The 13410-nt window shown below is 36.6% G+C and overlaps 1 protein-coding gene across 1 annotated transcript in view; it reads left to right on the plus strand.

Annotated features, from left to right (window-relative positions):
* The window catches only part of PTPRM (protein tyrosine phosphatase, receptor type, M), a gene marked incomplete at its 5' end in the record, with an annotated part of 275129 nt that overhangs the window by 207533 nt on the left and 54186 nt on the right, over nt 1–13410 (plus strand). The window contains 2 exons of the mRNA XM_009083735.1: nt 6815–6902; nt 13022–13098. Coding sequence (XP_009081983.1) covers nt 6815–6902; nt 13022–13098 — 165 coding nt within the window. The remainder of the gene's footprint in view (nt 1–6814; nt 6903–13021; nt 13099–13410) is intronic.

Here is a 13410-nt window from a genome sequence, read left to right on the forward strand (position 1 = left end):
TTTTTTCAGTGTTAGATACCAAGGTAAGAAATTACATCAACAGATCTCATAAATAGGTTAGATATAAAAATATATGGAAAGTAATTCTTTTTTAGTTATTACAGAAGTACTTGATGACATTTTTTACAGTATTGTCACAGTTTAAGACCAAATGACAATCAGTTATTGGAGACTAAATGTGCGAAGCTACCAAAGTATTTCAATCACCAATATATGCAATTTTACAAATTGCACAGTTTCCCTATTCCACAGGAGAGAGGACACATTCCAGGAAGGTCAGGTGAGTCTTTGTGGTGGTTCCAGCCATGCCATATGTTCTCCTATAGTGTCTTTCAGGGGGCCTTGTCCTCTAGGTCCTTTCCCCAAGAAATCCTAGACACTGTCAGATACAGGACTGCGTAGAAAAAAATACCCAATTCTCAATTTACTTGCTCAGATGCACTTGGGACCTAAAACTGCCTTTCACCATGGCTGGCGCTCACAACCTGCTATTCCCAAAGGTGTGTAATACCTTCACAACTTTCACAGTGACTGACAAGGCACTTTCCCTAAAGTTACTTCTCTATTCTTATAACTGGGCTACTCTCGTGTCCTATAGTGTTTACTAAATTTCATGTATATTTGCCAACACTTGCTGTCAGCTGGAGCTAACTCATGCCTACTGCTACAAGTATCTATGTCATTTGCAGTGCCACACTGAAGCAGTGAGTCATTTTATTATGGTTTTCTTATGCAGCTGTAGGTTGACTAGACTAGCCAGCTGGCCAGGAAGTACCAGAGCCTGTGACTTCAAAAATACAAATGTATTAGAAAATACACTAAGTGAAAACACTGCCTCTGAAAAATGGACACACCAATGCAATGGCAGAATCAGTACCAGAATCTGTCTTACTATGTGGTTTTAGTTGTTTTTTTGAAATCCAAATGTTAAGTCATGTTGCAGTGGAGGAGGTAACAGTTCCTCCTCCATGTCAACACTTAATGTAGACAGTGACTATGAAGTTTAGTGTCTCAAAAGACCAGAAGGGCTTTTGCTTTCCTACTCTTCTTCTCATGTGTAATGTAGACTAACCTAAATGCACCTGAGAAGGAAAAGACTCCGTTACCTACCTTTGGCTATGCTAGGATTTATGAGTGAATGTTTCTGAGGGTTCTTACAGCAGTTCAAGGAGGCACAAATGCATAAAGGAGCATCAGGAATATTAGAGAGTTGCTGTATAGACTATAACTGCGTATCTACTTTAAGAGTGATCTGCGTATTTTATCTCACACACAGAAAACCTTATGTAATCTGTCATCCTAATTTTAGCAGAAAATTCCAAGTAGAACGAGATAGTTTTAGCAATAACATCAATATATTTGCAACAGTCTTTATTGGGATTTTTTTTTCCTTCTGTGTTCAGACCTAGGCTACAGTAACACACTGGTAAGTGCTTTATAACTGCTGAAGGGAGTTGACATTGATTAGATAGGTTTTCACATTGGCTCTTGCAACAGACAGTTTTCAAGGGCAGGCATAGTAAAATGTTTTTTTAAATTCCATTATTTGAAAACTGGATATAATTCTCAGTGATTGAAGCTGACAGAGAAGAAAAAGCTGATGGTGTATGTATTCTCTAGTGGCACACTGTCATCCACAAATACTTTCAGTGACCAAAGCCATGTTTGAAGTATGAAGAGCTGCTTGCATACAGTAGGTTGCCATCAGTGAAATAATTTACCACTGCTCACAAACACTTGGGGTGATCTATTACTCACAGGTGATGCATTTTCAATGATAAAATCTTCCCTCAAAGTGTCTAGAAGATTAAAAGTGTTGTTTTGTAGCTTGGACCTCCCTGCAGATTTCTTACCATAACTATCAGTGACCCTTCTTAATTCCTGAATTATCTAAATACTAGGTTATCAACAAATTAAATGCAATTATTTTAATTTTCTGTTTTTAAGAGAAAACGAGTTAATGTTAAGCCACAAGAACATCTTCTCATGCCACATGTTTTGTAGATTCTGAATACTGAAAAACCCATGAGCTGACAGATTTACTGTACTCATAAATCTTGCCCTGTCCATTATATGAACCTGAAGGTCCTTGTCCTCCAAACGTTTATGGATTTGCTTAAAATAAAATGTGTATTTACTAGGGTTTGCAAATACAAGTCTAATGTGACACTAGCTACTTAACTCAGAGCTTAATGGATGCATTTTTTTGCCATTTGTAATCTCCACAAGTAAAATGGACATTACATTAGTAACAGGTGATAGTAAAACTAGCAATGGATCTTCTCCATCCAGTTCAGGGTAATTTAGGCATCTAATTTACCTGCAACTCAAAGGATCATGGTAGAAATAGAAGTTTCTTCCATAGGTAGTGGTGATTAGACAAGGACCTCCATTGGGGCCACCGTTAGTTGTCTGGTCTGGCCTAAAGTAGACAGGTGTGTGTAGCTCTCTGCATGTACCTTAAAAACAAATCCAGAGGTGTTTATAGCTGAATAGGTCAAATTACTAATGCTTCTAAAATACATCTTAATCTGGTTATCTAGAAATAGCAATGGAAAATGAATGTTAGCAGTGGAGAAACTTAGGGTCAGTAAAGAAAAACAGAGATCATAGAGTCATATCCGTAAAAACAAATCCACAGATCAAACTTAAGACTGTTACACAGTGCAATATGCATTTCTTTGTACCTATGAATAATATTATTGCTTATTAAGTAGGCAGGGCAAGATTTATGATGTCCTTAACTTCTCATTTCTTTGCTTGTAAGAGCTTGCATTTTGTAAATGACATTGTAGGAGACTGCACTGTTGTCACCTAGCAACTATGAAATATTTTTTGAAAAAGTCGCTGCTTGGCTTTTGATTAATAATAAAAATAGTAATTCCACTCAGCACTTTACATTTGTAGATCTTAAAGTGCTTACAAAGATGTATTATTTTTACTATCCTTAATTGGAAGCATGAAAATCTAGGATGGAAAGTGTATTGCTAAAAATGGCAATCAAGAGAGATACAAATTGTATTCTGAAGAGCTCATCCTATTCTCCACATTCCAGCCTCTGCAAACTGCCCTTTTATATAGATCCCCTCCAACAGTCTCTCTGGTCTTACAAATTTTAAATGAGGAAAGGGAATAAATTTAAAACATCTGTATTTGCAATGATTATCTCCCCCTCTCATTTGAGATATTGCAGTTATTTTCTAGTCTGAGGGTCACAGTGAATTAGCCCTTGGCAAATATTTAATTTTTAATGGAAACCATTGCAGTATTGAGTTAAAGCACGCAGAAGTATCACATTCATCCTAAGATGGTCCTGCTGCTGCACCACTGACCAGTTTTCATGTTGCATATAAAGCAATTCTCTGTAATTCATTTTTCTTCAGAAAGTGTTTTATCCCAATTATTGAAATATTTTCTTCTAACAGAATGACAGTTGACATTGCATACTGCAATGTCTGCTGTAACAACGGCTGGTTGGAAAAGTGTTTCATTTTTCAAGAAGATTGTGGAGGCTGGGTAGCCAAGGTTCTGTGTGATTTGAGTTAAAGAAATACTTACTTTAAATTATATGAGAAATGTCCTACACTCGTTTTCAGTTCTCCATTGCCCTTGCCAAGCATTTCGTGGAGGGAAGCTGTTTGGGGGCATATTTCTTCCTAATAGTCCACAATATTAAGAAACTTCTAAGGATGAATTTGAATGAATAGCCACTGAGATAATGTGTGGTCTGCTGTGCAGCAGTTTCCCTGGAGAGTGATATGTCAGCAAAGAGATTAAAAAAATTTCTGTAATGAAATGTATATTTCTCACAAGTAAGGGAAGATCTTGACAGATCATCTGTTACGAGGTGTCTGCTCTGTTCTTTACTTGTGGGACAAATGAGATTTCTCCTTATAATACATTGTGGATTATCATTCTGTTGCGGTTTGTGTAATGGCAGCACATTGGGAATTTAGGAAATGACACTCCAGCTGTCTTCTGCAATAACAGTTTCTTTGTATAGTTTTGCACTGTAATACCTCTTTCTTCAAATTATCTTTTCTGTACATTTCTCTCTGAAATACCAGTCTGTATCCTAAAATGTATTAAAAATGAAAATGGATCTACGTAAATGTTGTCTGTTTTCCCTATATGATAGATTTTATTTCATTCACTAATTTATTGATAAAAGTCCAAAGAAAAAAAATATATATGAAGCTCTTTTTCTGTAATACATTTTTTAATAAAGGAAGTGAAGTCAATATGCAGTAGCTGGAAATATAAATCTGTCTCCTGGATTTTGCTGTTGTCTGAGGCTTGATACATATGTATTTTAAAGAACAGAATTATCTGTGTTGCAGATATATTATTAGGAGATGTTTTATCTAGAAGGCTCATTAAGTTTATCATTGTTTCAGAAGTTCCAAAGAGGTAGGAGAAATTGAACCCGTACATTAGCAGATGAGACACAGCTGAGCTGCCCAAAGCAGCACATTGCCTATTGTATAACTTCCCTAAATTCAATACCATGTAAATCTTTCCCAGTTGTCTCCGGAGATTTACTTTAATTGATTGGTTTAAAGCAATTTTGTAGAAGTTCATTAGTGGGACAGGGAGAAGCAAGAAGTCCCTAAGAGTATATTCATGTCTCCATATTGCAAGGTGTAGGCTCAGGAGCTGTATCAGCAGGACTCTGTCTCTGTAACGGTGCATGTATTGCTTAGTGAATTAAACTCAAAACCACTTGCTGGGTAATGTCTTATGCATCAATTCTGTGAACTAGTCTCTAGCAGAAGGTATACAAGAAAACTAGAATTTTCTGTAGTCTATCTAGCTTTCTGAAATTAAAAATCCTGAGGAAGATACCACATCAAATTTTAAGTCAGATGAATGATTAGTTTGTTCTGTCTTTGGACCTTTGTTGCTGAACATTTCCATCTCTACTTTGCCTTTAACTGTTTAATTGTTCATTATCCGATGCTGTCTGAGAGTAAGTGTGAACTTTGGAAGAAATTGAGACATAGATCTTTGCCCATGGAGAGTTGTTCCTTACGCAGTTCAGTTTGGCTTATTACAAAAATATTTTCAGCCAGCCTGAGGTGAGAGTACTCTAGAGTGGGAGGGCTTGCTTGCTTTAGATGCCGTTGGCAAATCTATAATCAGATAACGATTGACGCCTTTTTGGCAAACGGCCCCAAAGCTGTAAATCATCTTAGGATTTACAGGGTTCCACTTCTCTATCCTAGTAGCAATCCACATTTCTCAGAGCTGTACCCAATGACAGTATACCATGATTAAGGAGAAATTTACTTGTATTAGTGGGTTTTAATTATTGCAATTTGCAAATCATTAAAAATTTTCTAAGGAAGTGTGGAGAGATGAAGAACAAACAAATGGAAGCCATTTGACAAGCCTTCTGTTTTTCTGGAGCTATTATTTACAAACTTTCTAGAAATATTTCATATATTCCCAGGAATTTCCATACCTTAAGTTGGAAACCAGCCCTCTAGTGAGCTTATTAAAAGAAAACCCATTTTAGACACTGAATGCCCTTGTGTTCCATTGACTTCAGCAAGTCATCAAGATTTTATTTTGATTTTTACGCCCTTTGGTATTGGAAATCATTGGAATTTGAACAATGCTTTTCAAGTATGAGAGCAAAGGACACTAATCATAGTCCATTTAATGGGCATTATCTTTCTTAAACCATTCAGAATGTGTTGAGATCTTGCAAAAGATACAAACTGCCCAAGGTTTTCTCTATTTAGTTTGGTGCTTAGCCATTTTTGACTTCTGTTACCAGAAAAGTAAATCATGTACCTTCATGTCCCTCTCGAACCAAAGATTTCGTTTACCAATCATTCTAGTAAAAAGATCAAAACGTGAGACTGGCCATCATTGTGATAGAATTCCACTGGTTTGCTGAGATTTAAATATTTTTAACACAAGATTAATATTTCAATATGAAATTATAAAATGTTATATGACTTACAGACATTAGAAAATGTTATATGACTTACAGATACAGTGTTTAAATTCAGAAATTGTGCGAGTGCTCTTTTTTATACCACAGAACCTACAGGATAGATAGGACGTAACAACTTGTTTGCTGCCCTTTTTGCCACTTCAGTGTTTTATTTATGTAAAAATATACTTTTAGTGCCTTCAGCTTTCTCATTTACATGAGATTTATTAACTAGAGCACAGAGGTTGGGTGAATATGAGATTATATCTTTCACAAAATCATTATTTTTATTCTCTGAGGAAATAATCATCATGATGGTGTCATAAATTGTTTTTAAAAAAAAAGACATGTATGCTACTTGAATCCACATTTTCAAAAATGCCTATATATGTTTAGATCCATGAGGTCATCTGCCACGAAGTAAATTAAACTTGTGGATATGTCAAAAATAAAATGTGTTGGTACAGTGTGTAATTCTACACTCAAATACTGGAGCAACTCCAACACTGATGATGAAGCTCCTTCAGCTTCATGTGTGTGTATGAGAACTATGCGGGGAACCCGGAGAGCACAAATGAAGGACTCTCAGTGTTGCAAGCATGCAAATTTGGAAAGGTTTAATAGCACTTCACTTGCAAATAATTCTTCTTGCTATTATACAGATAATCTCATGTCAAATTTTAAATAACATCTGGAGCTGTGCATAAATACCATTTAAACAGGAGACTTGTATTTTTGCTCAATGAAACAATCAGCTAAATGGCATTTTAACCACAATACCCGCAAGTATTGTTTGCCTTTCTCTCCGTTTATCCATAAGGTAACTGTTGCTGCATGCTTTTCTTAATGTCACTTTCTTTCCTTTTTTAGAGTTTCTTTGAAGGACAGTCTGCACCGTGGGATTCAGCTAAGAAAGATGAGAACAGAATGAAAAATAGATACGGGAATATCATTGCATGTAAGTGTTGACAACATAATTGCACTCTCAGTTAACTTCCCTTCAGATCTGGATAAGAATGACCACCAGCCTCGTGCTCACATCAGGCTTATATTCCTTTTCTCTAATTAAGAAGATAAAAGTGAGGGAAGATGTTGCTCCTTTTTTATTATTTTTTTTGAGAAAACTGTCAGATTTAATGCATTTTCTCAACAAGCCTTCTGTATACCTTCCATCCTGTGATCAGCATTTGGCTAATGGAAAATGACATCTTTAACCAGTACTTGGCTGTAACAGCTCCCAGACTGTTCCTGGCAACTTAGTCCAAGAGTAGCCATGATCCTATCAGTACCTTGGTATTAGGTCCTGCATACTGCAGGAGCAGACAGTACTGCAGCTTAAGTATGCCTCAATAACTTCCTCAGTAACAGTGACACTTATCCTGATTTACCCTTTTAATGCTAGACAGACCAAGGGAATAAAGATAATTTGTATGTTTTACTAAAAAATGCCAAGCTTGATAAAAATTAGATATACTAATAATCAAATAACTTGATGAGATGATAGCAATCTTTGGTGAGTGACCCCTAAACCTGGCATTTAGAGATTGCAAAGCATTGTGACAAGAGATGCTGCACACAAACATGAGGGCAGAAAATATATCAAATTCAGCAAAATTATATTATTTACACACTAGTGGTGTTGCACTTAAAGGGTGGGTTCTCAGTGTGTATGTAGAACATGATCCCTTCACCAGTTTTTCCTTTAAAATCTAAATTTAAGATATGGAGCATATGTGTTTCTGCCAGCCAGCCAGATAGCCATGAAGCAGGTATAATCAGAGAAAGAAGCTGCCGCCACAACATAGTTTTGTAAGCATGAAAATGAAGGATGGTCTTTAAGGAGGCATCATTTAATGATACTGCTGGAGTTCAGAAATCATCTATAACCCGAGGGACGTGGGGCAGCATGGAAAAATAAGCCACACTGATTGTCTGAACATTTGGTGACCTATGGAAGGAGTATGTAGTGCATAAATTACATGGACTAACTTCAGCACCTAATCTAGGTGCTTGTCCAGGCAGAGATGTACCTAGGTTTACTCATCAGTGAACCACATGGACTTGACAGAGGTAAGGACAGGTCTTCTAGAGAAATGATTCAGAAATAGAGCCCATTTGAATGCTTCTGAATCACCACCTCAGGAGGTCCTCTCTGCAGTGCGTATGCAATGAGTCTAGAGAGACCAGCTGCTAACTCAGTGATCTACAGTATGAATACAGCCCTTGTATCACTGTGGCCTAACTGATCTGAGTCAGCCTCTAAATTAAAAACAGCTCTGTAACTTGCTGCAGAATGGGAACCCAGAGGAAATGCTTGTGGAGACAGAGGAAAATTAAGCAAGAGATACTTGTGAAGCAAGAGATGATCTGCCACATCATTTTGAGTGGACATGATAGCATTGTTGTGTATTTTGGATGTATACCATGCTAGATACTGAAAAAGGAAATGAAATCTATAGAAATGTGAATATCATGATGAGCTGCTGCATACACAAAAGAAGTTAGCTAAATGTGGTTATGCTTGTTTCCCTCCAAGCAATGTTTAATGTGTAACGAACTTGTTATTTTGTGAGAGTATAACAGTACGTAAGATGAGCAACAACTAATCATTGAAGTAAAAATACTGAAGGCATAAATAAGAATACCAAGAGGTTTTGTGCTTAGACTTGCTTTGTGGAATTCTGTTTCCAGTCCAAGCCTCTTAGAATAGATCTTCTCTTTTAGTTAGGCTTACTGTTGTCAGTTCCTTCTTTAATGTCATGTTAGCCATCATCTTACACTCTGACACCCTTTGGTTAAAGAAAACTAGAAGGCTACTCGTGCTTTATGTCTGAGGTAATGAAGTGATGAGTAGCCAAGGGAAAACAAGTAAAAGATATTAGATTCACAAATCAATGGCAATTACAAATGATACTGAAGGCTTTCTGCGAGGCCAAATGCAACTTGGAGCATTTAGATCTCAATTTACTTGAAATGTACTCGGTGTTTAGGAAAGGGAAGGAGTTGGATGGAATTTTTATCAGTAACACTTCCTGTTTATGTGCCTGTGAAAACAAAGATAACACAAGTTAAAATTAAGATCTATTAGAGTTAAAGGCAGTATCTTAAAAGAGAGGCTGAAACTACGCACAGTTTGTCGTCCATTAAATACATGTATACAAATGGGGTAGTTAAATGTTTCATGATTTTATGTGTTTTTCTGCTGGATAGTGATGAGTTTTCTCAGAGTCTGAGAGTACAATTTCAGTGGTCTGCTTTTAAAAATTTGTCCCAGATAGTTGTATAAAGTATATGATTTAGCTTAAAAGCATTTTACTAAATAGCCATTTTATGCTATGTTCAAACACTTAAAAATACTGTGGTTCAGATGCTACTTTCTATGGGTACATACTTATAAGGAAGTGTATATTTTTCTGAAAAGTGTTTAGTGTAATTTTTTTCTATCCATTTACCCTCTTTGTTTAATTTTTTTCCCAAGATACTACTGTTACATTATTGCTTGTAGTCATCATTGTTCTCAGAGGGAATTAAAACAATAGCACCAACTGGCCAGTATTGGAGCAGCTTGTCAAAATGGCAGTGTGCTTTATGTTACCCAAGTGATGTGCATTTAACCAGCTACAAACATGCCCTACCCGCTCTATGAGGGTGGTTACAACTTGTGAGCCACTGTATCAAAAAGCTGAGTCATGATCAGAGTCCAGTCACTTACAGAAAACATGCTCTTTATTTACTCAACACAAAAAACCTTTGTGTTTTCTCATTAGGAGCTAAAGCCAGCATGAATCTGCTAAATGAGTCTTTCTTTATGAAAGAAAAATTCTGTTTCTGCCATAGTTGTGTAGTGTTATGCATGGATTTTGGTAAAATCTATTGAGTTTTTCCTCAGGAGAGGTGTTGAGGTAATTTGGGAGTGGGAGGGGTTCTGTATTTATTTTTACCCAACTCAATATTGACTAAATGAGAAGAGAATATTGATCACAGCTTTTAAAAGCCACTAAAGATTTTAGTGAGACATTTGTAAAAGGTTTGATTTGCAAAGAATCAGAAAGCCAAGAAAGGGTCATTGGCTAGGCATGCTAATCAACCAGCTGCTCAAGGGGCTTGTTAGAGATCACAGTCTGCAGGTTGGCATATTCATGTTGTAGGTAACGTGAGGGGAGCAAGAATAAAATGCTTATATTCATTATCTATTACCATTTTCTACAAAGACAAATTGATTCTAACGTAACTAATTTTGAAAGCTTAAGTGATCAGTAGAAAGTTAAATTTGATCTCCTAATGGAAGGGTATCAAAAAAACAATGGGAAGGAAAAGAAAGTATTTAAAAGCTATATGACTTGACAAGAGCAGCTGAAGTATAAAGGAAAAAAAAAAACCTTAAAAATCAAGATAGTTAACCTAGAGGCTGTTTAAGAATCAACACACGTGTTTAAGAATATATGGCTTATGTACCTCTTAGGTTTAAGTCTACTTGACATAAGCACAGCATAGACACAGTAATGTTTCTTTTTGTTGACTGAAGGATTTTTTTCAGATTAAGAAGTGTTGCCATGCAGTAAGGAGTTAACTAGAGTTTTCAACGCAATACAAATAGGGAGTCACTCCAGTTCCACTGCAAATGAGTGGATATTGAACAGTCCTCCAGAATCTGCAGAAACTTATCTGAGAATGCAGGACTAGAAAAGATGTACATGAGAAGAAAAAAGGGCAAAGGGATATGAAAATATAGGTATGAAGTAACTTCTATAGTTTAGCTCAGTCCAAAGCAAGTTATTGCAAGGAAAGAATAGAGTAAAAAAGGGAATTAAGAAAATCCGGGAAATGTCAATAAAAGATACCACTGTGTATTATTGAATTGTATAAATCCATCTAAAAGAAATAACAGGAACTTATATTTTAAAGATGCTTCTTAGTGGAAAATTCAAGCTTCTTTTGCCCAATATGGAACTCATTTATGTGCAAGTCATCAAATACAGGATTCATTTGCCTAAACACAGACACATAGTGCCATTTCAGGTGACTTGGGATGTCCGTGCAGGCCCAACAAATGTGGCACAGTGCACATGAGAGACACATTACTCCACAGTGACAGAGGAAAGCTAGGGAATCTATCCTGGTGGCTGTGTAAAGGAGCTTGAGATGCTTGTGCTGAGACAACTGAACCCTGCCCAAAGTAATTCAGTGAATACAAAGTGGAGATCTTTACTAGCCTGAGTTGTCCTGGTGAGAATGCTTATAATGCAATGATGCAGAGAATCATGAAAATATAGATGAAGACATACCATGAGTCCAAGCAAGCTTGACTACTGAGTGTGCTGACTTTAGCAGAAGTTGGATCAGGTCCCAGAACTGTAAAAGCAGCAGCCATGGCTGGAGCTTAGAAAATTCCTTAGTATCCTTCTTAAGTAAGATGAATTTTTAGAAGTAAGGTCCTGTAAGCCAAACCTCTGTTCTGACAAAACTGCTAAATATCTTAATTAAGCAGAGAATATCACAGCACTTGGATAAGCATAGCTTGGTAGGGTCAGACCAGCATGGGTTATGTAATAGAGAGTTACATCTCTATAAATTTTTATTCTTGGAAAAGTGAATAAATAGGCTGAAAAGGCTGACTTGATTAACATAATAGATTTGAATATTCCAGCATGTCTGGAGTAACTCATTCTCAAAGACTGCTGAGCAAAATAATCATAAGAAAATAGCAAAGTAAGACCTGTGTGAAACCTAGAGGTGGAATTTTAATTCATGCTGATTTACTGTATTTGGTTTTAAATGGTGGCCTTTCTCTCTCCCGAGGGAATCTCAGGAAAGTAAATGAGGCTCTGACATCTCTAGTTCTGAGACTTGGAGCATAAAAGGGGATAAAATAAAGAATTTGCCTCTTTCTTTCCTTCTCAGCCATTTGAAAATCTCTTGACTTGTAATTGTAAAACAATTGTGTTTTAAGGACCACTTGCCCTCTCCTTCCTCCACCATAATGTGGGCCAATATTATGCTACTTATGATGTAGTTGGGGTTTTAAGCCACTTCATGTTCTGTCATTCATTTGTTATCTTTTAGGAATTTTAAAGCTGAAAAAAAAATGCTGTTCAGAACATGAGTGGCAAGTTTCAGGTGTTTTAATGTTTATTTACATTTACAACAAATAGTGACAGTCATGAAGGTCTGTCATCAGCTGCAAGTAATATTAGCTCAGCAGGCAAGCAGCAAAACCAATAATACACAGGTATCTAATTAGCAAGAGTAACTCGTAAACAAAGCAGCAGTAAAGTGGCTATTTACCATCTCTCCATCCTTGAGATGATACCCTCAAATTGTTTTATAACAACTTGTGCAGCATTCTGGAAAAGCCATGGTGTTTGATTGCTTTTGAATCAAGAGGAAGTTATGAAGTGTCAGAGGGAAAAAAAGGGCCTGCCAGCATACAGATATTCTTGTGTTGGGTGGGGAACTAGCTTCTAGCACTGTTGCTATATCATAAAGAAAATGAGGCAGCTGACTTGAAATGAATTAATGCCATGATGTTTTGGAATGGAATTTGGGAGTCTTTACACATTCCTGGGTAGATATAGGTGGCCACAGCGGTGGAACAAAATTCAGTGACAAAGTCGTTGTCTGACTGCTTGGGTTTCATTGTTACTTTATTTTGCTTTCCCCCTTACTGAAAACATAAGGAGTTTCCTTCAGACATTGTGAGGTGGCAGTATGTCTTGGAGAGTGACTTCAGCTTCTTTTGAGTACTGGCAGAAGCATTTCCAAATGATTAAACCTTTGACAGCTTAATGTTACATTATTGACAAAAGCAGAGGGTGTTAAGGCAAAAATCATAGTTGCAATGGGTTTCACATTAGAGATATTTAAGACATTCATACTGAAAACCAGAGGGGATTTGGAAAGCCTTTGAATGACTGAAATGAGGATTAAATGTAGATACATTGTTTTCGTGGACAACAAAGTAAGCATGAACTTGCAATGGCTGAGGTTTTTTACTTTAAAGGAGTACTTTGATGAAGGCTTTGTTACTAAATGTGTCTTTAATTACTTTTCTTTCCCTCTCCATTGTTCCCATTTCAGATGATCATTCTCGAGTGAGATTGCAGCCAATTGAAGGAGAAACAAGTTCCGATTACATCAATGGAAATTATATTGATGTGAGTATACTGATGTAGTCAACAAGCTTAATGTTGTGTTCAGTCAAAGAGGGAACTCTTATTATTCTCACATTATTCATAATTTGTAATAGATATCACAGCTAATATCAGCTGCTAACATTGTTTAGCATTGGAAAGTACTATCTTTGGAAGCTAGGTGTACTCTAAAGGGAAAAAAATAAGCCTCAAAGGTTTTGTCAATGAGTAAATGAAATGAGTCATTTCCTCCAACTGCCACTAGACTGAAACCTTGCCAGAAACACTGTATGGCTACTTTGCCTGCTGGTGCTTATATGGGCTAGCAAAATGTTA

Source organism: Acanthisitta chloris, unplaced genomic scaffold, assembly GCF_000695815.1.
Source record: "Acanthisitta chloris isolate BGI_N310 unplaced genomic scaffold, ASM69581v1 scaffold420, whole genome shotgun sequence".
NCBI classification, from domain to species: Eukaryota; Metazoa; Chordata; class Aves; order Passeriformes; family Acanthisittidae; genus Acanthisitta; species Acanthisitta chloris.